Source organism: Pituophis catenifer, unplaced genomic scaffold (genome assembly GCF_029215685.1).
Source record: "Pituophis catenifer annectens isolate HBS135680 unplaced genomic scaffold, rPitCat1.0.hap2 SCAF_1, whole genome shotgun sequence".
In the NCBI taxonomy this organism is placed as follows: Eukaryota; Metazoa; Chordata; class Lepidosauria; order Squamata; family Colubridae; genus Pituophis; species Pituophis catenifer.
In genome coordinates, this window is record NW_027256881.1 from 828,847 (window position 1) to 855,780 (window position 26,934).

Here is a 26,934-nt window from a genome sequence, read left to right on the forward strand (position 1 = left end):
GCGGGGAAAAAGACACGGATCTGAAAAGCTTACCGCTCTGGCACCTGACAGTTTTAATGCTTTCGGCAATGCGACAGGGGCCGAGAAAGCTTTATTCTCGCTTTCTCGAATGCTTCGTCAAAAGCTGGCTTTGCTGGGAAGATTTCGCTTTCACCGCTGAGTCGTTGTGCGGCGGAGGAGAACTGAACCTGGACACCTGGAATGGAAATCAGCTGCCGTGTTCTCCTGCCTGCGTGCGCAGAATTTCAATGCAGAAGTTTGTGGGAGGATGGCCAGGCGCGTTTCTGCGAGCAAAACGATCCGGAGGAATTTGGCAGAATGGCTTTTCAGAAATGACCTAGATCCGTGATGGCGAATCTATGGCACACGTGCCACAGGTGGCACGTGAGCCATATCGGTGGGCACGTGAGCGTTTCCCTAGCTCTGGCGCACTGGCCAACTGATTTTCAGGCCTTCCGGAAGTTGGGAAATAGGCTGTTTCAGGCCTCCAGAGGGCCTCTGGGGTGGGGTGGGGAAGGCCCATTTTTCGCTCTCCCCAGGCTCCAGAAGCTTTCTAGGAGCCCGGGAAGGGCGAAAACGGCCTTCCCCACCCCCCCAGATGCTCTCCGGAGGCCAGAAACAGCCTGTTTTCCGACTTCTGGTGGGCCTGGAAGGCCCGAAAATCAGCTGGCCGGTGCGCGCACTATTTCCAGCCTCCTGAGGGACTCCAGGGGGGTGGGAAGTCTGTTTTCGCCCTCCCCAGGCTCCAAGAAAGTTTCTGGAGCCTGGGGAGGGCGAAAAACAGGCCTACCATACCCACCGTGCCATCATGTGCCAAATGTGGGGGGAGCATGGGGGGGTCACGCACATGCGCAGGGGGGTGGGGTGCATTGAATTATGGGTGGATCTTGACAGACTTGAACCCTGGGCCCTATCTAACAAAATGAAATTCAACGTAGAGAAAAGGAAAGTCTTACGCTTAAGCAAGCACACTGGGTGAAAACAGGTTTAACAGCAGTGATTGTGAGAGGGTCCTTGAAGTCTTAGTGGACAACCAGCTAAATAGGAGCCAGCAGTGTGTGGCGGCTGCCGAAAAAGCCAACACAATCCCAGATTGCATGAACAGAGAGATACAATCAAGATCAAGTGAGGTACTACAATAATACCACTCTATAAAGCCTTAGTAAGACCTCACCGAGACTACTGCATCCAGTTTTGGTCACCAGACTATAAAAAAGATGTTAAGACTCTAGAAAGAGTGCAGAGGAGAGCAACAAGGATGATGAGGGGACTGGAGGCTAAAACATACGATGGACATTTTCAGGAACTGGACACGGCTAGTCTAGTGAAGAGAAGGAGCAGGGGAGACATGATACCGTGTTTCCCTGAAAATAAGACCCTGTCTTATATTTTTTTGAACCCTGAAATAAGCACTTGGCCTTATTGCCATGCGCTCAAAAGCCCGATTGGGCTTATTATCAGGGGAGGTCTTATTTTTGGGGAAACAGGATAGTTGTTTTCCAATACTTGAGGGGCTGCCACAGAGAGGAGGGGGGTCCACCTGAAGGCCAGACAAGGAACAATGGATGGAAACTGATCAAGGAGAGATTCAACCTAGAAATGAGGAGGAACTTTCTGACAGTGAGAAGAATCAACCCATGGAACAGAAGTTGCCTTCGGAAGTTGTGGGAGCTTCATCACTTGAGACTTTCAAGAAAAGATTGGACTGCCGTTTGTCAGAAATGGTGTGGTGTAAGTTAAAAACTTCCAGAGTTGGAGCATTTATAACTTCTGGTGGCGAGCAGTTCCACTGGTTAATTGCCTTCACTGTCAGGAAATTTCTCCTTAGTTCTAAATTGCTTCTCTCCTTGATTAGTTTCCACCCGTTGCTTCTTGTCCTGCCTTCAGGTGCTTTGGAGAATATCTTGACTCCCTCTTCTTTGGGGCAACCCCTGAGATTTTGGAACAATGCTATCATGTCTCCCCTAGTCCTTCTTTTCATCAAACTAGACATACCCAATTCCTGCAACCGTTCTTCATAGGTTTTAGCCTCCAGTCCCCTTATCCTCTTCGTTGCTCTTCTCTGCACTCTTTCTAGTCTCAACATCTTTTTTACATCGTGGCGACCAAAACTGGATGCATTATTCCAAGTGTGGCCTTACCAAGGCCTGATAAAGTGGTATTAACACTTCACGTGATCTTGATTCTATCCCTCTGTTGATGCAGCCTAGAACTGTGTTGGCTTTTTTGGCAGTTGCTGCACACGGCTGGCTCATATTTAAGTGATTGTCCACTAGGACTCCAAGATCCCTGTCACAGTTACTGCTCTTGTCCCAGGTACCACTTATTCTATAGTTGTGCATTTGGTTTTTCTTTCCTAAATGTAAGAACTCCCGGTCAAGATTTATTCTTGAGCTCCCAGAGCAGAGGTCGGCAACCCGTGGCTCTGGAGCCGCATGTGGCTCTTTCATCCCTCTGCTGCGGCTCCCTGTCGGCGCCACAATTTTGAGAAGAACTTCCAGTTAGTGGGGGAAGCACAGCGTGCCAGGAGGAAACTCTATGGCAAGGGGTGGATTTTCCGGTCGGCTCCACAATTGATAGGGCTTTCGGTTAGGACAGGTAGAGGAAAAAGGACGCCGCTCTAGGAGGAGACTCTATGTTGGGGGGAACTGGACTTCCGGTCAGCCCCAAAATTGAATGGGAAGCTTCTGGTTAGGACCTCTGTGGCTCCCGGTGTTGTGGAATGATGAGACCAAACAACATTCCTGGGTTAGCCAGAGACAGTTTTATTGCGCAAGGTTCAGAGCCAGTTTTGTACTTGAAGCTTTGAACAAGGAGAGAACTCTGATACAATGGTTTTATACATTTCTAAGACAAAGGATTCAGTGAGATCATACATTTTCCATATATGGTTAATATGAGATCATACATCCGATTTTCCCTAGATGGTTACATACATTTGTCATATGATAATTGACGCACTTCCTAATTAATAAACCATTAGTAAAACATTATTTTTAGTTTATAAAATTATCTTAGCCACACAACTTTTCCTTAAGTGCTCGGAGTTGCTAATGGGAGAGTTACTACTGTCCATGGTAAATTTATTGGATTAAGTAACTCTTTGTAACATATAGGTCTTTGTGTCATTCACAGTGAGGTCACTCAGATGTTTTCCATATGGCAGTCCCTTCGTGACATCTAGGTCTCAGAAGATATATTACCACTTAATGGGGTTTAACTGTCCAACAAGCACCTTCCTCTCTTATAATAATGTGAATAGAGAGGTTCTCTCAGAGTTCATGTATCTAAGCACGTCTTCCCCTTATAATAATGTGAATAGAGAGGGTCCCCCAGAGCCCATATATCTGACTCTGTATGATTCCTTTCTTTTATTCACATTATTTCTTTTATTTACATTACCGGTGTTTTCTTTTCTGTGGGAAATGGGTCCAAATGACTCTTTGAGCATTTAAGGTTGCTGACCCCTGCCCCAGACCCTTTGACAGCCTAAAAACAGGATATTCCTAAATTTGGAAGTTTTGTTTGCAAATTGTTCCAGTAGAGTTTGGGAATTGCAAACCCGGTACGTTTTCTCTGTTGGCCGATGGTGGGACCAAAAAGTGTAGGTTTGCACAAACCTAGCGATCACACATCAAAGATCCCTGTAATTTGGTAGCTGCAGAAATCCCTCCGTTATTTAAGACAGGAATTAATTGCAGAGTTGGAACAAAGCGAAAATTTGCATCCATAACTGAGGTGTGAATTCGGCTTCAGTCAAAAAAAAAAAAAAAGAGAATGGAATCCTTGGTTGTATAAACAGAGGCATAGAATCAAATTCACGTAAAGTATTAGTACCGCTTAGTAAGGCCACACCTGGAATACTGCATCCAATTTTGGTCCCCACATTGCAAAAAAAGATGTTGAGACGCTGGAAAAACTGCAAAGAAGAGCAACTAGGATGATTAAAGGCCTGGAGACTAAAATATAGAATCCTAAAGCTGGAAGGGACCTTGGAGGTCTTCTAGTCCAGCCCACTGCTTAAGCAGAAGAACCTATACTATTTCAGATAAGTGCCTTAAAAACTTCCAGTTGTGGAGCACCCACAACTTCTGGTGGCAAGCTGTTCCACTGGTTAATTGTCCTCACTGTTAGGATGTTCCTCTTAATTCCAGGTTGCTTCTCTCCTTGATGAGCTTCCAACCATTATTTCTTGTCCTGCCCTTTGGTGCTTTGTAGAATAAATTGACCCCCTCCTCTTCTTTGTGGCAGCCCCTCAAATACTGGGAGACCGCTATCATGTCGCCCCTAATTCTTCTTTGAGGGGCTGCCACAACCTATTTTCCACAGCACCTGAAGGCAGGACAAGAAACAATGGGTGGGAACTCATCAAGGAGAGAAGCAACCTGGAATTAAGGAGAAACTTCCTGACAGTGAGGACAATTAACCAGTGGAACAGCTGGCCACCAGAAGTTGTGGGTGCTTCATCACTGGAGGTTTTTAAGAAGAGAGTGGACCTGTCTAAATAGTATAAGGTCTCCTGCTTGAGTAGGGAGTTGGACTAGAAAACTTCCAGCTCTGTTCTGATTCTGATTCCATCTCTCTTTTAATGCAGCCTAGGATTGTTTTGGCCTTTTTTTGGCAACTGCTGCACGTTGCTGGCTCTTATTTAAATGAATGGTCCATTAGGACTCCAAGATTCCTCTCCCAGTTACTGCTATTGAGCCAAGTTTTCCCTAATCTGTTCCTGTACATTTGGTTTCTCTTGCCTGACTGTAAATCCTTAACTTTTCCCTCCACTGAATTTCATTTTGTTGGATATATAGCTATTGCGAATGTTTTCTCTGAACTGGGTGGTTAGAATAGAATTACAGAGCTGGAAGGGACCCTGGAGGTCTTCTAGTCCAACCCCCTGCTCAGGCAGGAAACTCTATACCCATGATGACGAACCTATATCGGTGGGCACGTGAGCTCAGATTTCAGGCCTTCTGGGCCTGCCAGAAGTAGGTGTTTCCTGCCTTTGGAGGACCTCGGGAGGGTGGGGGGGAAGGCCTGTTTTTCTCTCTCCCCAGGCTCCAGAGCCTTTCTAGGAGTCTGGGGAGGGTGAAAATGGCCTTTCCCACCCCCCCAGAGGCTCTCCGGAGGCCGAAAATGGCCCGTTTGCCAATTTCTGGTCCCAACTAGAAAGGTCCTGGAGCCTGGGGAGAGAGAAAAATGGGATCACCGGGCCATCGCGTGCCAGGAGAGAGAGAGAGAGAGAGAGAGAGAGAGAGAGAGAGAGAGAGAGTGTCACGTGGGGGCAGGGTGCGTAGAATTATGGGTGTGGACGCGTGCACCCCCTCCCCACACTCCCCCCGCTCCTGGCACGCGATGTCAAAAGGATTAGCCATCACTGCTCTATACCATTTCAGACAAATGGTTGTCCAATCTCTTTGTAAAAACTTCCAGTGTTGGAGCATTTACAACTTCTGGTGGCAAGCAGTTCCACTGGTTAATTGCCTTCACTGTCAGGAAATTTCTCTTCAGTTCTAAATTGCTTCTCTCCTTGATTAGTTTCCACCCGTTGCTTCTTCTCCTGCCGTCAGGTGCTTTGGAGAACAGCTTGACTCCCTCTTCTTTGGGGCAGCCCCTGAGATATTGTAACTTTGCTATCACGTCTCCCCTACTCCTTCTCTTTATTAAACTAGACATACCCAATTCCTGCAACCGTTCTTCATATGTTTTAGCCTTCAGTCCCCTATTCATCTTTGTTGATCTTCTCTGCACTCTTTCTAGAGTCCCAACATCTTTTTTGCATCGTGGCAACCAAAACTGGATGCAGGATTCCAAGTGTCTTACTAAAGCTTTGTAAAATGGTATTAACACTTCACCTGATCTTGATTCTATTCCCCCTGTTAATGCAGCCTAGGATTGCATTGGCTCTTTAGGCAGCTGTAGCACACAGCTGGCTCATATTTAAGTGATTGTCCACTAGGACTCCATGATCCCTCTAGCTCTTTGTCCCAGGGACCACCTATTCTGTACCTGTGCATTTGGTTTTTCTTTCCTAAATGTAAGAACTCCCGGTCAAGATTTATTCTTGAGCTCCCAGAGCAGAGGTCGGCAATCCGTGGCTCTGGAGCCGCATGTGGCTCTTTCATCCCTCTGCTGCGGCTCTGTTGCATTAAACTAGACCTGCCCAATTCCAGCATTGAATTGGGACTTCGTGCCTCTGCCTTGTTTCAACCTTTCTCGAGCCCAGGGCCTGTGCGATGATCGTCGTGCGTTTAATCGACTCCCCCTTGGCACGATCACAGCCGGCTCGAGGAGGGCGGGTGGCATAATCATTAGACAGACACGAGCGCGTTGTGTAAACAGGAGTGGATAAATTGGTTTTGCCTGGAATAAATCAGGTGGAGACACCACAGGCTCTGAATAACAAAGAGGATGGGGGTTGCTTCCCCCCCCCTCTCCCTTTTCAGATTGATAGCAGCTGGAATTTCCCTCTTTATAATCTGTTTTTGTCTCTTTCTCTTCAGGGCCTGAAGCCGATGGACCATAATGGACTGGCTGATCCATACGTGAAATTGCACTTACTCCCTGGAGCCAGTAAGGTGCGAAAGTCTCACTCTTTTATTTAGACGGGTGGGACGCTTGACTGGAGCTATTTTTTCTAGGAAAGGCATTCACTGCCACTTCCCAGGTGTTGTCGGCTGGCTGCCGCTCTTCTTAATCCAGGCATCCTCAGGAGCAAATTGGAGGTCAGGATCAGAGCTGGGCTGGTGCAGAGGATGCTGTACGAGGAGGGAGGGGTTGCCTGGAAAACATAAAGGAGAGGAGGGGGGACATGGGAAGGGGAAGGAAGGAGGGAAGAAAAGGAAGGAGGGAGGAATTGGGAATGAGAAAGAAGGAAGGAGGGAAAAAAGGAAGGAAGGAAGGAAGGAAGGAAGGAAGGAAGGAGATGGGAAAGAAGGAGACAGAGGGAGGGAGGGAGAAAGGAGTGGGAGGTAGGGAGGCAGGAAGGAATAAAATGGGAATGAGAAAGAAGGAAGGGAGGAACGAGGGAGGGAGGAGATGGGAAGGAGAAAGAAGGAAGGAGATGGGAAAGAAGGAGATGGAGGGAGGAAGGAAGGAAGGAAGGAAGGAAGGAAGGAAGGAAGGAAGGAAGGAAGGAAGGAAGGAGATGGGAAAGAAGGAGACAGAGAGGGAGGAAGGAAGGAGTGGGAGGCAGGAGGGAGGGAGGGAGGGAGGAAGAAGATGGGAATGAGAAAGAAGGAAGGGAGGAATGAGGGAGGGAGGAGATGGGAAGGAAAAGGAAGGAAGGAGATGGGAAAGAAGGAGACTGAGGGAGGAAGGAAGGAGGGAGGAAGGAAGGAATAAGATGGGGATGAGAAAGAAGGGAGGGAGGAATGATGGAGGGAGGGAGGAAATGGGAATGAGAAAGGAGGAAAGGAAGGAAGGAAGGAAGGAAGGAAGGAAGGAAGGAAGGAGACAGAGAGAGGGAGGAAGGAAGGAGTGGGAGGCAGGAGGGAGGGAGGAAGAAGATGGGAATGAGAAAGAAGGAAGGAAGGAACGAGGGAGGGAGGGAGGAGATGGGAAGGAGAAGGAAGGAAGGAGATAGGAAAGAAGGAGACTGAGGGAGGAAGGAAGGAATAAGATGGGGATGAGAAAGAAGGGAGAGAGGAATGAGGGAGGGAGGGAGGAGATGGGAATGAGAAAGGAGGAAAGGAGGAAGGAAGGAAGGAGATGGGAAAAAAGGAGACGGAGGTAGGGAGGAAAAAAGGAGTGGGAGGGAGGGAAGGAGGGAGGGAGGAAGAAGATGGGAATGAGAAAGAAGGAAGGGAGGAATGAGGGAGGGAGGGAGGGAGGCAAGGAGGAATTGGGAAGGAGAAGGAAGGAACGAGATGGGAAGGAAGGAGACAGAAGGAGGGAGGGAGGAAGGAATAAGATGGGAATGAGAAAAGGGAGGGAGGAATGAGGGAGGGAGAGAGGGAGGAGATGGGAAGAAGAAGGAAGGAAGGAGATGGGAAAAGGGACAGGGAGGGAAGGAGGGAGGAAGGGAGGAAGGAGTGGGAGGAAAGAGGGAGGGAAGGAAGGAGATGGAAATGAGAAAGAAGAAAGGGACAAAGGAAAGGAGAAGATGGGAAGTGGAAGGATGGAAGGAAGGAAGGAGAAGGAAGGAAGAAAAGAAGGAAGGAAGGAGATGGAAATGGGAAGGAAGGAAGGAAAGAAAAAGAAAGAAAGAAAAGAAGTTGGGAATGAGAAAGAAGGGAGGGAGGAAGGAAAGTTAGGAAGAAAGGAGGGAGGGAAGATAGGAGAAAGAAAGAGAAAAGAAACGGTAGCAGAGGGGAAGAACAGAGAAAGAAGAAGAAAATGAGAGGATTGCATGACAGGCTTAAAATAGGGAGGGATGGGCTGATTTTTTGTCTTTGTCGAAAAATCTGAAACGGTGGAAATTATAACCGAAGGGGTTGATGGGAGATTGCCCCGTGTTTCCCCCCTGAGAATAGGAGGGTGGACTAGGTGACCTTGAGAGACCCTTGTCCTTTTGAATTTCTCTCTGCTCTGTGTTGGAAATGCACATAAGAAAGAAGAACCTTTTGGATGGACCTCCTTTTTGGCCTGAGGGTTTGCGGCCAAATTTAGAAATATTACATAGAAACCATATCAGTTTTCACATCGGGGGGGGGGGGTCTTGTGGGGGGGGCTGTCTAAAAATTCAAATGGGGTCCATTGTCACTAATCCATTGTCTGACTAGGTGGCTCAGTGACTAAGATGCTGAGCTTGTCGATCAGAAAGGTTCGGCAGTTTGGCGGTTCGAATCCCTAGTATATATCTCCTGTATGAGCAGGGGGTTTGACTAGATGATCTCCAAGGGTCCTTTCCAACTCTCTTACTGTCATGTGTTCAGAACATCACCTCTTCAATATCCATACCAACAAGGCAAGTTGGTGAGTGCAGAATCAGGGTTTACATGGTCGACTGCTTTGACTCTAATTTTCAGGCCATCTAGCTAACATTAAACCAACATTTAAAAAACAACAACATTTCAGCAGTTGGCAATACCAGGTCGTCCTCAACTTACAACAGTTCATTTAGTGACCTTTCAAAGTTACCACGGCACTGAAAAAAAAGGGACCTATGACCGTTTTTCACACTTAACGACCGTTCCGGTATCCCCATGGTCATGTGATCAAAATTCAGACGCTTGGCAACTAACTCATATTTATGACGGTTGCAGTGTCCTGGGGTCGCGTGATCCCCTTTGGTGACCGTCTGACAAGCCGAGTCAGTGGGGAAGCTAGATTCACTTAACAACCAGGTTACTCATTGAACAACAGCGGTGATCCATTTAACGACAGTGGCAAGAAAGGTTGTAAAATGAGGCAAAACTCACGAGGCAAAGCTGTGGCAAGAAAGGTTGTAAAATGAGGCAAAACTCACGAGGCAAAACTGTGGCAACAAAGGTCGTAAAATGAGGCTTAACAAATGTCTCACTTAGCAACAGAAATTTTGGGCTTAGTTGTGGTCGGAAGTCGAGGACTACCTGTAATAGATCAGGATTTCTGCTATCCTGAGTGAATCCTTCATTCTCCAGATTAAAATAAATTTTCAAAAATTGCCCCTTCAGAATTGGCCAGATTGAAATCACGGCGTCCAAATAAATTCAGGGATTTTGCTGAATTTGATCTGATCTTTGACCCCTTGATCTGAGGTAAAATATTGAGCCTTCGTGACGGATTTTTCTTGATTTATTTTTTGGGGGTGTGTGTGTGGCTCAGGAGTGGTGTGGTGGCCTGGAAGTGGAGCTCTCGCCTCACAATCCGGAGGCTGTGAGTTCGATCCTAGGTAGAGGCAGATTTTTCTCTCTCTGAGCACAATGAGAATATATCTGCCGAACAAAACTCCGCATTGGCGTTGGGAAGGGCATCCGGCCATTAAAACACTCTGCTAGCTCCATTCAGTTGCCCAGACTCCGCCCTGCAAAGGATTATGGAGTCATTAAATGAAGATGATTTTGGGTGGAATCTAGTCACGAAGGTATAAAGTCAGAAGAAAGCTGTTGTGTTATTTCCTCTGGGACCACAAATTCGAGCTGGTTGTGGTGCTTAACAATTCAGTGGCATCCTCCAGGAGGAAGAGCAGAATATGAATTATACAGTATATTAGAAAGAAAGAAAAAAACACAATTTGCACGGGTGAGTGGAGAAGGATATCCAAATTAAGCAGGCCTCTTGAATCTCCTTGTTTTAATTAGTTGTTGCATTGTGAACAATCACCTTTCCGTCTGTTCCTGCCCTTTTTCGGCTTGACTTTAAGGGAATTTTTATTGCTCATTAATTTAATCCAACCTTGGGGAGGATTTCAAGAGATAGTAGATAGGCGGCAAATAAATTTAACAAACACGGATGAAAGAATAGAATAGAATAGAATAGAATAGAATAGAATAGAATAGAATAGAATAGAATAACAGAGTTGGAAGGGACCTTAGAGGTCTTCTAGTCCAACCCCCTGCCCAGGCAGGAAACCCTACACCACTTCAGACAAATGGTTATCCAATCTCTTCTTTAAAACTTCTAGTGTTGGAGCATTTACAATTTCTGGAGGCAAGTTGTTCCACTGATTAACAAATAAATTAAACACATGGTATATGTAGATAGCTTTCGACATATAAGTATTCTTTTAGTGACCATTTGAAGTTGCAACGGCATTGAAAAAAGTGACTTATGACTGATTTTTCACACTTACAACCCGTGTGGTCAAAATTCAGACACTTGGCAACTGGCGTGCAACGGTAGTCCTTGATGTATGACCACAGTTGAGCCCTAAATTTCCATTATTAAGTGAGACATCTGTTCAGGAAGCTTGGCTCCGTTTTACGACCTTTCTTGCCACAAGTTGTTAAGCGAATCACTGCGGTTGATAAGTTAGTCACCTGGCTGTTAAGTATTGTGGCCCGTCAGCGGCCTGTGCAGCTAGTAGCTGATTCCGACAGCGAGGAGGCTGGTGTGGTGCTGCGCCAGCAGCCTGTGCAGCTGGCACTCGAGTCAGACAGTGAAGAGGCTGGAGAAGATGTGGTGCCAGAGGCGGAGATTCAGCCACGGCCTTCAGAACCTCCAGAAACTTCCATGGGTGAAGAGGAAGAAGAGGAGGAGCCTCTTCTCAATGCACGGGCGCGCAGAGCTGCCAAAAGGCAGGAGTGGCTCCTCAGGAGGAGGTCTCCTCAAGAGTAAGGCTTGGGGCTAATTGGCCACTCCCTTAGCTTATTTTAGGAGGAACGCCGACTGAAGCAATTTGCAGGGAACAACTTTGTTCATTCTCCTTCGCGTCTTGATCTTAGTTCTCTGCAAATTGCTTCTGGGCTTTCTGCCAACCACAGTAAGATTACGATTATTTATTCTTTGGATTCTTGTAGGCTGTTAAGAAAGTTAATTAACAGCCTTTGTTTGAAAAAGACTGATTTAATTTAGTAAACTAAGGTTTGTACAGACTTTGTGTGTGCTGCGTTCTTCCGGGTCCGTAGCTAGGGCAGAACATTAAGTGAGTCTGCATTCCTGGTTATCTTGGCTCATCAGATGGTCGCAAAAGGGGATTGCGTGTCCTTGGGACACTGCAACCGTCATAAATACAATTCAATTGCCAAGAGTCTGAATTTTGATGATCTGGTCACAGAGATGCTGCAACGGTCATAAGTGTGAACATTGGTCCTAAATCGCTGTTTTCAGTGCCGCTGTAACTTTGAATGGTCATTAAAGAAATCGTCGTAAGTCGAGAACTGCCTGTAATCTTTTATTTTGGGGGGGTGTTAATAAAAACATGGCTATGGAGAAGCCAGGAAAGATAATCTACTGAAGGTTTTCATAAAGCCCTTGTTATAGTACTTCATCAAAATTTTCTGTCAGCTTAACAGCCATGGAATTAAAAAACAGCTGGCTAAGTGATTGATTAAAAGACCGGAAAACCAGGAGTAGAAATAAATAGACATTTTTTTCACAATAAAGTTGTATAACGAGCAGAGTCATGCAGGGTTCTATCTTAGGAGTGGTGCTGTTTTTTTAACCTGTTGTTCCGCCAGGCCGGGCTATCAACATAATAGTTTTAAATTGGGGTATTTTAAATTTCTGGGGTTTTAATTGAGCCAAATTTATTTAATCACTTTAAATTTTAATTGCTGTTTTGTCTTGTGTTTTTAAATAGGCTGTACACCGCCCTGAGTCCTTTGGGAGAAGGGCGGTATAGAAATAAAATTATTATTATTATTATTATTATTATTATTATTATTATTATTATTATTATTATTATTATTATTATTATTATTATTATTTATTGGTTAATCTTTAGTGAGATTCACAGCCTTTGAGGCTGGTTAATAGCTCAGCAGCTCGAGTCCTAACCAAGGACCTAGGAACTGTTAAGGTATCGTCGGAGGATGTAAGCTGTTCCGAGTAAGGTGGTTTTTTGTAGAGTCAAAATGTTCAAGTCCGGCAAATTTAGAATTTCTAAATAGCGGGGTAGCCCTTTGGGTATTGCTCCGAGGGCTCCAATTACAATCGGGACAACACACGATTTCTTTTTCCACAGTCGCTCAACTTCAATTTGTAAGTCCCGGTACTTTGTGATTTTTTTCTTGCTGCTTATCTTCAATCCGTGCATCACCAGGTATTGCAATGTCAATGTGATGCACGGATTGAAGATAAGCAGCAAGAAAAAAAAAAATCACAAAGTACCGGGACTTAAAAATTGAAGTTGAGCGACTGTGGAAAAAGAAATCGTGTGTTGTCCCGATTGTAATTGGAGCCCTCGGAGCAATACCCAAAGGGCATTATTATTATTATTATTATTATTATTATTATTATTATTATTATTATTAACATAAAGCTAGTCCTCATTTAGCGACTGCAATTGGGGCCGAAAGCAAACTGGTTACTAAGTGGAAAAGCGCGATTGTGCTTTCCTTTTCCTCACATCCCCGCCCTTGAGAATGAGCATCCCGATGCTGGGATAATTAGAGAATTAAGGTTTGTATGTATATTCATTGGAGAGAAAGGGATTGCAAGAGAGTAAGCAGACACAGAATGGAAAATACGGGTAGTTCATTTGGTGGCCATTCAGAGTTACAACGGCATAGAAAAAGTGTTTTACGCTTACGACCATTGCGGCATCCCCATTGTCACATGATCAAAATTCAAATGCTTTGGCAACTGACTCGTATTTATGACGGTGTCCTGGGGTCATGGGATCACCTTTTGCGACCTTCTGACAAGCAGATTCAGTGGGGAAGTTAGATTCACTTACCAACCGTATTACTAACTTAACAACTGTTGTCATTTATTTAACCATTGTGGCAGGTACGGTTATAAAATAGGGCAAAGCCCGTGATGGCGAACCAATGGTACGTATGCCACAGGTGGCACGCAGAGCCATATCGGTGGGCATGTGAGCTCAGCTCCGGCGTGCATGTACATGCTGGCCAGCTGATTTTCGGGCCTTCTGGGCCACCCGAAGTAGGGAAACAGGCTGTTCCCTGCCTCCAGAGGGCCTGGGGAGGTGGGGAAGGCCCGTTTTTTGCTCTCCCCAGGCTCCAGAGCCTCTCTAGAAGCCTGGGGAGGTGAAAACGGCCTTCCCTGCTCCCCAGGGGCCCTCCGGAGGCCAGAAATGGCTCATTTGCCAACTTCCGGAAGTCGGCAAACGGGCTGTTTCTGGCCTCCGGAGGGCCTCTGGGGGGGGGAGGCTGTTTTCGCCCTCCCCAGGCTCCTAGAGAGGCTCTGGAGCCTGGGGAGATCACGTGCCAAAAGCGTGGGGACCATGGGGGGGTCGCTCACACATGTGCAGGGCATATAGAATTATGGGTGTGGGCACGCGCGTGCGTGAACCCCCGCGCTTTTGGCATGCGATGGTAAAAAGGTTAGCCATCACTGGGCAAAGCTCGCTTAAAAATGTCATACATAGCAACAGAAATTAAGGGCTCCGTTGTGGTTATAAGTCGAGAGCTACCTCTACTCACATTAGAAAGCAACGTGTTCGCAGCTGCAAACGGGTTGGACAAGCAGCCCAAGGTGTTCCCCATTGTGTGCTTGCTTAGTCTCTTATCATCCCTTCCTCTCCAATCTCTCCGTTCTGTGAGTGGGAGGGGAGGAAAACAAAAAATTAAGTCAGACACGGAAAACATCGCCTACAGAGATCACTTGTGGTTTGTTTTCTTCTTCACCCCTCACTTGTTGAAGCAATCTCTCCACTCGCTGAGGGGGTGGCGAAAACACCCCCCCACACACACACAACAAATCTCTGCAGGCAATCTCTCCTGTGCTTGACCTGTTTTCCTTTTTTAAAAAATGTGAACAACTGTAAAGCAGTGCACATTGTGTGAAAAATCCGAACTCCACATACAGGGGCTAGAACTAGAGGTGACAGCTGAGGGAAAAGACGTTGGAGTAATTGGGAAACAGGTCGACGGAGGTGTAGAAACCGGGCTGATCTGCTGTGAAAAAGGTCAGCATCGTGTTAGGGATAACAATAAACCATGTGGAAAACAGAAAAGCCAGCTGTCAAGTTTCGATATCGTCTCAAATAAAATAAATTGCATTTCCAAACAGATAGTCTTTGAAGAAATCTTTCATTTTATTAAGCACGACAATCTGGCCCCGACCGTGGCGTAGCCAACTCTGACATCCTGCCCCCACACCCTCCCTTTCCGTTCCCCAAATCTCTGTGTCTCATTGGCCTTCTTCCAAATCACTCTCCCCATATCTACTACTTCAGCTCCCAGGAATGTCCCCCTCCCTCTCATCTCCTAGGGGATATTATCTTCAAGGAAAATAAGTAGGTGAAATGTCAAGTGTCCTCTTGCCAGCTGCCCCCTCTTCTCCTCCTTATGTACATTTCCACCCCAGACCATCCCAATGATGCCTTGGAAGTGATGTCCCAGTGCCTGGAGGCCGTGTGGGTCTGGATGGGGAGAAACAGGCTTCGACTCAACCCTTCCAAGACCGAGTGGCTGTGGCTGCCGGCGTCCCGGTATAGCCAGCTGACGCCATCGCTGGTTATTGGGGGCGAATCATTGGCCCCCACGGAGAGGGCCCGCAACTTGGGTGTCCTCCTGGATGCATGGCTGTCTTTAGAAGGGCATATGACAGCTGTGGCCAGGGGGGCTTTTTGTCAGGTTCGCCTGATATGCCAGTTGCGCCCCTTTCTGGACCGGGACTCCCTACGCACGGTCACTCAAGCACTTGTCACTTCTCGTCTGGACTATTGTAACGCTCTCTACATGGGGCTCCCCTTGGGGTACACTCGGAGGCTCCAACTGGTGCAGAATGCGGCTGCGCGGGGGATTATGGGAGCGACGGGGCGCTCCCATGTGACTCCTCTCCTGCGCGAGCTGCATTGGCTTCCGGTGGACTTCCGGGTGCGCTTCAAGGTGTTGGTGATCACCTTTAAAGCGCTCCATGGTTTAGGGCCAGGGTACTTACGGGACCGCCTTCTGCCACCAATAGCCTCCCACCGGCCGGTTCGCTCCCACAGAGAGGGCCTCCTCAGGGTGCCGTCGGCCAGACAATGCCGGCTGACGACCCCCAGGAGGAGAGCCTTCTCTGTGGTGGCACCTACCCTATGGAACAATCTACCCCCAGAGATACGAGTGATCTCCGACCTCCGGATTTTTTGTCGGGCCCTAAAAACTTATTTTTTTCAGTTAGCCGGTCTGTCTTGATTTTAGGGTTAGTTTTAAAATTTTAATATTGATTTTAATTGACAAGTTTTAAATTATGGGCCAAATTTATAAATTATTTTAACTTTATTTTTAACTGTGATGTTTGTATAGATGTTTTTATCTTGGCTGTTCACCGCCCTGAGTCCGAAAGGAGAAGGGCGGTATAGAAATTTGAATAATAAATAAATAATAAATAAATAAATGTCAGCACTAGAGTAAATGCAGGTTGAAGTGCTGACACCAGCATTATAATCCTCTAATAGAAACCGCCGAATAGGAACCATTCTGAGGCATGGTGGCACAGTGGTTAAATGCAGTACTGCAGGCTAATTCTGACGACTGCCAGACGTTCGGCAGTTCGATCTTGACCGGCTCAAGGTTGACTCAGCTTTCCATCCTTCCGAGATCGGTAAAATGAGGACTCAAATTGTTGGGGGCAATTTGCTGACTCTGTAAACTGCTTAGAGGGGGCTGTAAAAGCACGGGGAAGCAGTATATAGGTCTAAGTGCTATTCCTTCCAAGGGAGGGAAGGAAAGAAGGAACAAAAGGAAGGAAGGAAGGCAAAGTGAAGAGAGGGAGAAATGGAGGGTAGGAGAATGGAGAAAAGAGGAAGGAAGGAAAGGAAGGAAGGAAGGCAAAGTGAAGAGAAAGAGGGAGAAATGGAAGGAAGGAAGGAAGGAAGGAAGGAAGGAAGGAAGGAAGGCAGGCAGACAAAGTGAAGAGAAAGAAAGGGAGAAATGGAGGGAAGGAGAATGGAGGAAGGAAGGAAGAAAGGAAGGAAGGAATCTGTGGTGGCACAGTGGCTAGAATGCAGTATTGCAGGTTAATTCTGCCCACAGCCAGGAAGTTCGATCCTGAGCGACTCAAGATTGACTCAGCCTTCCGTCCTTCCGATGTCGGTAAAATGAGGACCTGTTGTGGTCCGCCAGCGGCCTGCGCGGATCGTGGCTGATCCCGATGACGAGGAGGCTGGTGTGGTGTTGCGCCAGCAGCCTGAGCAGCCGGCGCTCGCGTCGGACAGCGAGGAGGCTGAAGAGGATGTGGTGCCAGAGGCAGAGACTCAGCCTGGGCCTTCAGAACCTCCAGAGGCTCCTTCAAGTGGAGAGAGCGAAGTGGAGGAGCCTCTCCTCAATGCTCGAGCACGCAGGGCTGCCAAAAGGCAGGAGTGGCTACTCAGGAGGAGGAGGTCTCCTCGAGAGTAAGGCTTGAGGATAATTGGCCACTCCCTTAGCCTATTTAAGTCGCACGCCGTTAGTAAGTTTCTTGCTAGAAACAACTTGTAATTATCATCAGAGCATTTTTGGAAAAGTCTTATCGTGTCTTGCTTTCTGGGCTGGTTGCCAACTTTTGCCGGACTTTGGTTTATTCTTGCTACTTAATAAATTTGATAAGGACCGTTGGTGTGTGTCTATATCCTCGGGAATCCGGAGCTGGGGCAGAACAGGACCCAAATTGTTGGGGGCAATATGCTGACTCTGTAAACTGCTTACAGGGAGCTGTAAATCACTGTGAAGCGGTATATAAGTTTAAGTGCTATTTCTTCCGAGGTAGGTAGGTAGGTAGGTAGGTAGGGAGGAAGGAAAGAAGGAAGGAAGGAAGGAAGGAAGGAAGGAATCCGTGGTGACACAGTGGCTAGAATGCAGTATTGCAGGCTAACTCTGCCCACAGCCAGGAAGTTCGATCCTGAGCGACTCAAGATTGACTCAGTCTTCCGTCCTTCCGACGTCGGTAAAATGAGGAGCCAGATTGTTGGGGGCAAGAGGCTGACTCTGTAAACCGCTTAGAGTGGGCTGTAAAACACTGTGAAGCAGTATCTAAATCTAGGTGCTATTGCTATCTGGCTTAGAGATAGTGCCCTCAATTTACGACCAGAACCGTGCCCGAAATTTCCATTGCTAAGCAAAGAGTTCTTTATAAAAATAATAAAGGCAGGGTAACACTAAAGAAATTAAAATTAAGAAAGAAAAGAAGAAAATACTCAGCAGTCATTTTGCAATTTAGGCTTGAGTTACTGAGGTAAACTGCTGGATGAAACTCAACCTGGATTCTGGTTTTCATTTTTTGGTATTTTTCAGCCGTGGTAGAACTTTTCTCATTGATGGATAGATTGTCATTTTGAACGCGGTCTTTCTATTTTAATCCTTTTGCTGCAAAGAGAGCGTGCATCCATTCAACGGCCTTGAGTCGCTTTTCGTAACATTGCAGAAAGTCCAATAAATCAGACGCGGGATATGAGATGGGCAGCGCATAAATTTCATATTAATAACAATAATAATAAAAAATTGTCTTTTGAAGTTGCCGATCCCCCACTGAACGGAATTTAAAAAATGCATTAAATTTATGGATAAGCTGTGGTTTATTTTTATTTATTTATTTTTTTGCTCCAGGTTTCTCTAAAATACACAGGGAAGTAAGTATGCGTTGAGGAAATTAGCCGCTGCATCGTCCCTGCGGTCACGTGATCAAAATGCTTGGCAACTGACTCATATTTATGACGGTCGCAGTGTCATGGAGTCATGCAATCTCCTTCTGACGACTGCAATGACTGCATGATTCGCTTAACGATGGCAGTGGTTCTCTTCACAACTGGAGCAAAAAGGTTGTAAAATGGGGCAAAAATCGCTTAATCACTGTCTCGCTTAGCAGCGGAGTTTTCGGGCTCAATTGTGGCCGTAAATCAAGGACTACCTGCAGGGGTGAAATTCAGCCTGTTCTATCCTGCTCGGGTGACACGTATGGACATCATGATGTCCCTTTTTTGCGATGCTTTTCAGCCTCTGCACATGTGCAGAAGGCTTTGTGCATGGGTGGACGATGTGTGCACATTTGCAAACCGGTAGGGAAGGTATAGGGATGCGGTGGCGCAGTGGCTAAGCTTGTTGATTGAAAGGTCGGCAGTTCAGCGGTTTGAATCCCTAGTGCCGCGTAACGGGGTGAGCTCCCGTTACTTGTCCCCGCTTCTACCAACCTAGCAGTTCGAAAGCAGGTAAAAAATGCAAGTAGAAAAATAGGGACCACTTTTGGTGGGAAGGAACAGTGTTCCGTCTTCAGGGCCTTACGGAAAGTGCGGAGATCCGGGATCAGTCGTATTCCGGGAGGTAGCTCGTTCCAGAGGGCGGGTGCTCCCACAGAGGCTCCCGCCTTTCTTGGAAGACATTTCACTTCTCATCCAAGAAGCTTCTTCAGTTCTGAAAACACTCTTTTGGGGCTGTTGTTTAATGTTAGCTTGTTTGTCTGCATTGGCAGCTCCTTGATCGGGGCGTTGTTTATCGCATGATTGTTAGTCTAGCGTTAATGTTGGTGTTAATCACCGCTTCTCTGGGTATTGATTGCTGGAGAGATGATGAGGTTTTTGGGTCTTTTTGTTTCCTTCTTTGGCATTTTGATTCTCCTTTAGAATGATGTGTAGATGTTGTTTCTCTCAATGTGCCTGTTGATGACTGATTTGCAAGGCTTCCAAGAATTATCTGGCATTTTTGGATTTGGTGTGGTCTAGGATGCTCACCGTGGGACACCGTGGCTCAGTGGCTAAGACGCTGAGCTTGTCGATCGAAAGGTCAGCAGTTCAGCGGTTCGAATCCCTAGTGCCGTGTAACGGGGTGAGCTCCTGTAACTTATCCCAGCTTCTGCCAATTTAGCAGTTCGAAAGCAAGTAAAAAATGCAAGTAGAAAAATAGGGGCCACCTTTGGTGGGAAGGGAACAATGTTCCGTGTGCCTTTGGTGTTGAGTCATGCCGGCCACATGACCACGGAGACGTCTTCGGACAGCGCTGGCTCTTCGGCTTTGAAACGGAGATGAGCACCGCCTCCTAGAGTCGGGAACAACTAGCGCATATGTGCGAGGAGAACCTTTACCTTTTAGGGAAGGTAAGAGAATTTCACCCCTGACTACCAGGATATGTTTGGGGCGAAAAGCTACCAATTAACTGAGTAAATTAATTGAGTGATCGGTACGCCTCCCCAAGCCGAAAATCGTGATATTAATTAAATAAATTTTAAAAATTCCTCCTCCCTTTAGAAGCTCATCGGTGGAGTTAATGAGTAAATATCACCTACTTTTATCTTCCTGACATGTCTGGAAATAGGTTAAGCCGACAGAGGATGACATGATTTCAAATAAATTAATAAAAATTTTCCTGGCGCTGATCTGCTGCTAATCCATTCCTCGCAGTAATAACAAAGGTAGAGAGAACGATCGCAGGCCAGCCGACTTTGATATGCTTGTTTAAACAAAATTATTCGTCATTAATAATGGAAGCTTCTCTGCCTTCCCTGCTTTTGTCTCTCGTTTCTCTGAATTCCTTCCCCTTCCTTTCTTTCTATCCTCCTTACTCATTTAAAGTTTACCCCTGTGGAAGAAATGTATCGGTTCTGCAAATCTTATTAAAATCCCAGTTCAAACGTTGTTTGTTTTCAAAAGGAATCCTATCTTCTAAAGAGGAGGACGCCGTAACGCAAGAGAAGAGTGAATTAAATCATAAAACAGGATTATATTTTCATTGCCGGGAGTCCTCGACTTGCCACCTTAAAATTTCTGCTGTTAACTGAGACAGTTTTTAATCGCAGTAGCAACAGCACTTAGACTTACATACCGCTTCATAGTAGAATAGCATAGAATAACAAGAGTCGGAAGGGACCTTTTTGCCATCGCGTGCCAAAAGTGGGGGGAGCGTGGTGGGGGGGTCACACGCGTGTGTGCCCACACACATAATTCAATGTGCCCCGCCATCCCCTGGTTCCCCCCGCTTTTGGCACGTGATGGTAGGCCCGTTTTTTGCCCTCCCCAGGCTCCAAAAGCTTTCTAGGAGCAAAAACGGCCTTCCCCACCCCCCCAGAGGCCCTCCGGAAGCCGGAAACGCCCCGTTTCCCAAGTTCCGGTGGGCCGTTTTTTGCCTTCTTCAGGCTCCAAAAGCTTTCTAGGAGCAAAAACGGCCTTCCCCACCCCCCCAGAGGCCCTCTGGAAGCCGGAAACGCCCCGTTTCCCAAGTTCCGGTGGGCCATTTTTTGCCTTCCTCAGGCTCCAGAGGCTTTCTAGGAGCCTGGGGAGGGCGAAAACGGCCTTCCCCACCCCCCAAGAGGCCCTCCGGAAGCTGGAAACAGCCCGTTTCCCAACTTCCGGTGGGCCGCTTTTTGCCTTCCTCAGGCTTCAGAGGCTTTCTAGGAGCCTGGGGAGGGTGAAAACGGCCTTCCCCACCCTCCCAGAGGCCCTCCGGAAGCCGGAAACGGCCCGTTTCCCAAGTTACGGTAGGCCGTTTTTTGCCTTCCTCAGGCTCCAGAGGCTTTCTAGGAGCCTGGGGAGGGCGAAAACGGCCTTCCCCACCCCCTCAGAGGCCTTCCGGGAGCCGGAAACAGCCCGTTTCCCAAGTTCTGGTGGGCCGCTTTTTGCCTTCCTCAGGCTCCAGAGGCTTTCTAGGAGCCTGGGGAGGGTGAAAACTGCCTTCCCTACCCTCCCAGAGGCCCTCCGGAAGCCGGAAATGGCCCGTTTCCCAAGTTCCGGTGGGCCGCTTTTTGCCTTCCTCAGGCTCCAGAGGCTTTCTAGGAGCCTGGGGAGGGCGAAAACGGCCTTCCCCACCCCACCAGATGCTCTCCGGAGGCAGGAAACAGCCGTTTCCCAACTTCCAGTGGGACTGGAAGGCCCGAAAATCAGCTGGGCGGTGTGCATGCGCGCTGGAGCTGAGCTAGGGCAACGCTCGCGTGCCCACATATATGGCTCTGGGTGCCATCTGTGGCACGCGTGCCATAGGTTCGCCATCACGGCCCTGTACCATTTCAGTATACTCTCTTCTTAAAAACCTCCCCACCTACAATTTCTGGAGGCAAGTTGTTCCGCTGGTTAATTGTTCTCACTTTTAGGAAGTTTCTCCTCAAATCCAGGTTGCTTCTCTTCTTGATTAGTTTCCATCCGTTGGTGCTTTGGAAAATAAATTCACCCCCTCATCTTTGTGGCAACCCCTGAGATACTGGAATATTGATGCTTTATAGTCTTCTCTAAACTGTTTACAGAGTCAGCCTCTTGCCCCCAATAATCTGGGTCCTCATTTTACCCACCTCGGAAGGATGGAAGGCTGAGTCAATCTTGAGTCGGTCAGGATCGAACTTCCTGGCTGTGGGCAGAGTTACCTGCAATACTGCATTATAACAACTGTGCCACCATGGATTCCTTCCTTCCTTCCTTCCTTCCTTCCTTCCTTCCTTCCTTCCTTCCTTCCTTCCTTCCTTCCTTCCTTCTGTTTCTCATTCTTTTCCTCTTCACTTTTCCTTCCTTCCTCTTTTCTCCGTTCTCTCACCCTCTATCTCTCTCTCTCTTTCCGTCTTCACTTTTCTTTCTTTCCTTCCTTCCTTCCTTCCTTCCTTCCTTCCTTCCTTCCTTCTGTTTCTCACTCTTTTCCTCTTCACTTTTCCTTCCTTCCTCTTTTCTCCGTTCTCCCACCCTCTATCTCTCCCTCTCTTTCCCTCTTTACTTTTCTTTCCTTCCTTCCTTCCTTCCTTCCTTCCTTCCTTCCTTCCTTCCTTCCTTCCTTCCTTCCTTCTGTTTCTCACTCTTTTCCTCTTCACTTTTCCTTCCTTCCTCTTTTCTCCGTTCTCCCACCCTCTAACTCTCCCTCTCTTTCCCTCTTCACTTTTCTTTCCTTCCTTCCTTCCTTCCTTCCTTCCTTCCTTCCTTCCTTCCTTCCTTCCTTCCTTCCTTCCTTCCTTCCTTCCTTTGCAATAGCACTTGGACTTGTATACCGCTTCACAGTGCTTTACAGCCCTCTCTAAGCGGTATACAGAGTCAGCCTCTTGCCCCCAACAATCTGGGTCCTCATCATACCGACCTCAGAAGGACGGAAAGCTAAATCAGCCTTGAGCAGGTCAGGATCGAACTTCCTGGCTGTGGGCAGAGTTAACTTGCAATACTGCATTCTATAATTACTCTGCCACCATGGTGGACCATGGAGATGCTGCCATCTTGACTTAATTATTCTACTGTCCCTGCAACCTCTAGCAGGACATTCCTTCCTTGTTGTCTCTTGTTGATATTTCACAGCATTTAAGCAATTATAGTCCTATGTCAGCTTCATTAAGGTTAATTGGATCAGCCTGTTTTTCTAATTGATTCATCTTACCCGTCATTGATCTAGCTGATTAGTCGGCTTGATCAGCTTGGTTTCACAGCTGAGCTGTAAAACCTGATGGTTGGGATGAAGACGATTGGATGGGTGTAGGGGCGGGTTTCAAAACCCATTGCGACTGGTTCGCTTGCGCGCGCGTGCACAGAAGCGTCCGGGCAGGTGGGCGGGGCCTCGTGCCGCTGCCGCTACCAGTTTGCCCGATCTGGGGCGAACTGGTAGCAACCCACCACTGGATGGGTGAGTTTGGCAGTGATCAAGGCGGAAGTCACAAAGCAAAAATACCCAGTCATGCTTCTCTTCTCTTCTCTTCTCTTCTCTTCTCTTCTCTTCTCTTCTCTTCTCTTCTCTTCTCTTCTCTTCTCTTCTCTTCTCTTCTCTTCTCTTCTCTTCTCTTCTCCTCTTCCTTCCCCCCTCCCCACCCCTCCCCTATTTCATATTTTCTCTCCTCTTCTCTCCTCCTATTCCATTCCATTCTTCATTCCTCTATTCTATTCTATTCTATTCTATTCTATTCTATTCTATTCTATTCTATTCTATTCTATTCTATTCCATTCCATTCCATTCCATTCCATTCTTCATTCCTCTATTCTATTCTATTCTATTCTATTCTATTCTATTCTATTCTATTCTATTCTATTCTATTCCATTCCATTCCATTCCATTCCATTCTTCATTCCTCTATTCTATTCTATTCTATTCTATTCTATTCTATTCTATTCTATTCTATTCTATTCTATTCTATTCTATTCTATTCTATTTTCCATTCCATTCCATTCCATTCCATTCCATTCTTCATTCCTCTATTCTATTCTATTCTATTCTATTCTATTCTATTCTATTCTATTCTATTCTATTCCATTCCATTCCATTCCATTCCATTCCATTCCATTCCATTCCATTCCATTCTTCATTTCTCTATTCTATTCTATTCTATTCTATTCTATTCCATTCTATTCTATTCTATTCCATTCTATTCTATTCTATTCTATTCTATTCTATTCCATTCTATTCTATTCCATTCCATTCCATTCCATTCCATTCTATTCTATTCTATTCTATTCTATTCTATTCTATTCTATTCTATTCTATTCCATTCTTCATTCCTCTATTCTATTCTATTCTATTCTATTCTATTCTATTCTATTCTATTCTATTCTATTCTATTCTATTCTATTCTATTCCATTCTTCATTCCTCTATTCTGTTCTATTCTATTCTATTCTATTCTATTCTATTCTATTCTATTCCATTCCATTCCATTCCATTCCATTCCATTCTTCATTCCATTATTCTATTCTATTCTATTCTATTCTATTCTATTCTATTCTATTCTATTCTATTCTATTCCATTCCATTCCATTCCATTCCATTCCATTCCATTCCATTCCACTGTTCTATTCTATTCTATTCTATTCTATTCTATTCTATTCTATTCTATTCTATTCTATTCTATTCTATTCCATTCCATTCCATTCCATTCCATTCCATTCCATTCTTCATTCCACTATTCTATTCTATTCTATTCTATTCTATTCTATTCTATTCTATTCTATTCTATTCTATTCTATTCTATTCTATTTTCCATTCCATTCCATTCATTGCTATCTGATCCCATCCCATCCCATCCCATCCCATCCCATCCCATCCCATCCCATCCCATCCCATCCCATCCCATCCCATCCTATCCACCCCAGGAATGGCCAAAACAAGCTGAGCCTTCTCAAAACTCCTGGATGGTGCTTTAGTCCTGCAAGGATAAAACTGTCCCATGAAAATGGATGCTTATTTTCAAGAAAAAAAAAAAACTCCAGGAAATAAACCAGAGCAGCAATTCCACTGAATGTCAGCAATATATTATTATTATTATGCTGAGTTACGGACTCGTTTTAAAGGGCCGGGAACCCTATTACATCCTGATTAACTGCCATTTTTTCCCCCTAACTGTCACATCCTGCCCTGCGCAGGGTTTTACATCGGGCGCTGACTGGCAATATCTTCTTTACAGAAAGTTCAAATCCTCTTTTTAGGACGGCACAAGGCTTGGCAACTTCTTGGTTCAAGCTGTAGATTTTCTTCGGCATTTCCAAAGGGCACCGAGTCCGCAGCAAAATGCGATCTCTTGTCAGAATAGAGCTGCCCGTGCAGAATTATGCAGCAAATAGAGGTAGTCCTCGACTTACGACCGCAATTGAGCCCAAAATGTACATCGCTAAGCGAGAAATTTCTTAAATGAGTTTTGGCACCATTTTGCGACCATTTTTTGCCACCGTTGTTAAGTGAATCACAGCAGTTGTTAAATTAGTAACACGGTTGTTAAGCGAATCCTGCTTCCCCATGGACTTTGCTTGTCAGAAGGTCACAAAAGTGGGATTACCTGACCCCAGGGGGCTGCGTCCGTCATAAATAGCGTCCGTCATAAATATGAACCAGTTGTCAAGCCGCTTACTTTTATTCAGTCGTAAAGTGTGAAACATGGTCACAAGTCACTTTTTTTCTGTGCTGATGTAACTTTGAGTGGTCCCTAAACGAACTGTTGTAAGTCGAGGACTTTCCTGTACTTACGACTGCTATTGGGACTTCACCCTCCCTCACTAGGTGATGTATATTAAGCGAGATGCGCCTAATTTTGGAAGTTTTTGGGCACGGTTGTTAAATGAATCACTGCAGGATTCACGCAGTCGTTAAGCAAATCTGACTTCCTCATTGATGTTGCTTGTCGGAAGCTGGCTGGCAAGATCAGAAATTGTGATCATGTGATCCTGACTGTTGTAAACGGATGTTTGCTACGAGCGTCCGGAGTTTGTTCATGTGAATGTGCAGAGTGCTGCAATGGTCGTAAGTCTGAGGACTGCTCTTAAGTCACTTTTTGGTTACAAGTTTGAATGGTCATTAAACAGATGGTTGTATGTTGAGGATCGGGCTACCGCTACAAGTCGTCTTCGACTTATGATGGTAACTTTGGGCCCAGGAGAAGGATGTGTTCTATTCCCACATTAGGGGTAAAAACTGGGTGACTTTGGACCAATCCCCAGGAGATGGTGAGTTCTAGTCTCTCCTTAAGCACAAAAGCCTTCCTGGGCCAATCACCAGGAGATTGTGAGTTCTAGTTATGCCTTAGATCTGAAAGCTGACTGGGTGACTGTGGGCCAATCACTAGGAGACAGTGAGTTCTAGTCCCCCCTTAGATATGAAAGCCGAGTGGGTGACTTTGGACCAATCCCCAGGAGATGGTGAGTTCTAGTTTCTCCGTAAGCACAAAAGCCCTCCTGGGCCAATCACCAGGCGACTGTGAGTTCTAGTTATGCCTTAGATCTGAAAGGTGACTGGGTGACTGTGGGCCAATCACTAGGAGACAATGAGTTCTAGTCCCCCCTTAGATATGAAAGCCGAGTGGGTGACTTTGGACCAATCCCCAGGAGATGGCGAGTTCTAGTTTCTCTGTAAGCACAAAAGCCCTCCTGGGCCAATCACCAGGCAACTGTGAGTTCTAGTTATGCTTTAGATATGAAAACTGACAGGGTGACTGAGGGCCAATCACTAGGAGACTGGGAGTTCTAGTCCCTCATTAGGCGTGAAAGCCCACTGGATGATTTTGGGCCAATCAGCAGGAGGCTGGGAGTTCTAGTCCCACCTTAGGCCTGAAAGCCGCCCCCCTCTCTCTCCCCCCCCCAAACATATCCTGGTAGGGGTGAAATTCTCTTACCTTCCCTAAAAGGTAAAGGTTCCCCTTGCACATGTGCTAGTCGTTCCCGACTCTAGGGGGCGGTGCTCATCTCCGGTTCAAAGCCGAAGAGCCAGTGCTGTCTGAAGACCCCTCCGTGGTCCTGTGGCCGGCATGACTCAACGCCAAAGGCGCACGGAACACTGTTACCTTCCCACCAAAGGTAGTCCCTATTTTTCTACTTGCATTTTTTACCTGCTTTCGAACTGCTAGGTTGGCAGAAGCTGGGACAAGTCACGGGAGCTCACCCCGTTACGCGGCACTCGGGATTCGAACCGCCGAACTGCCGACCTTTTGATCGACAGGCTCAGCGTCTTAGCCACTGAGCCACCACATTATTATTTATTATTATTTATTATTGGTAGGTAGGCTTAATATCTGGTGGGTGCCGTTTTTATTATTTTTGTGGACGATCACACCATGGAGGCTTTAATTT

General features: G+C 46.4%; 1 protein-coding gene across 1 annotated transcript in view; it reads left to right on the plus strand.

Annotated features, from left to right (window-relative positions):
- Positions 1–26,934, plus strand: part of DOC2B (double C2 domain beta) — a 238,253-nt gene that overhangs the window by 138,425 nt on the left and 72,894 nt on the right. The window contains exon 12 of the mRNA XM_070931387.1: positions 6,498–6,572. Within this exon, the coding sequence (XP_070787488.1) occupies positions 6,498–6,572 (75 nt within the window). The remainder of the gene's footprint in view (positions 1–6,497; positions 6,573–26,934) is intronic.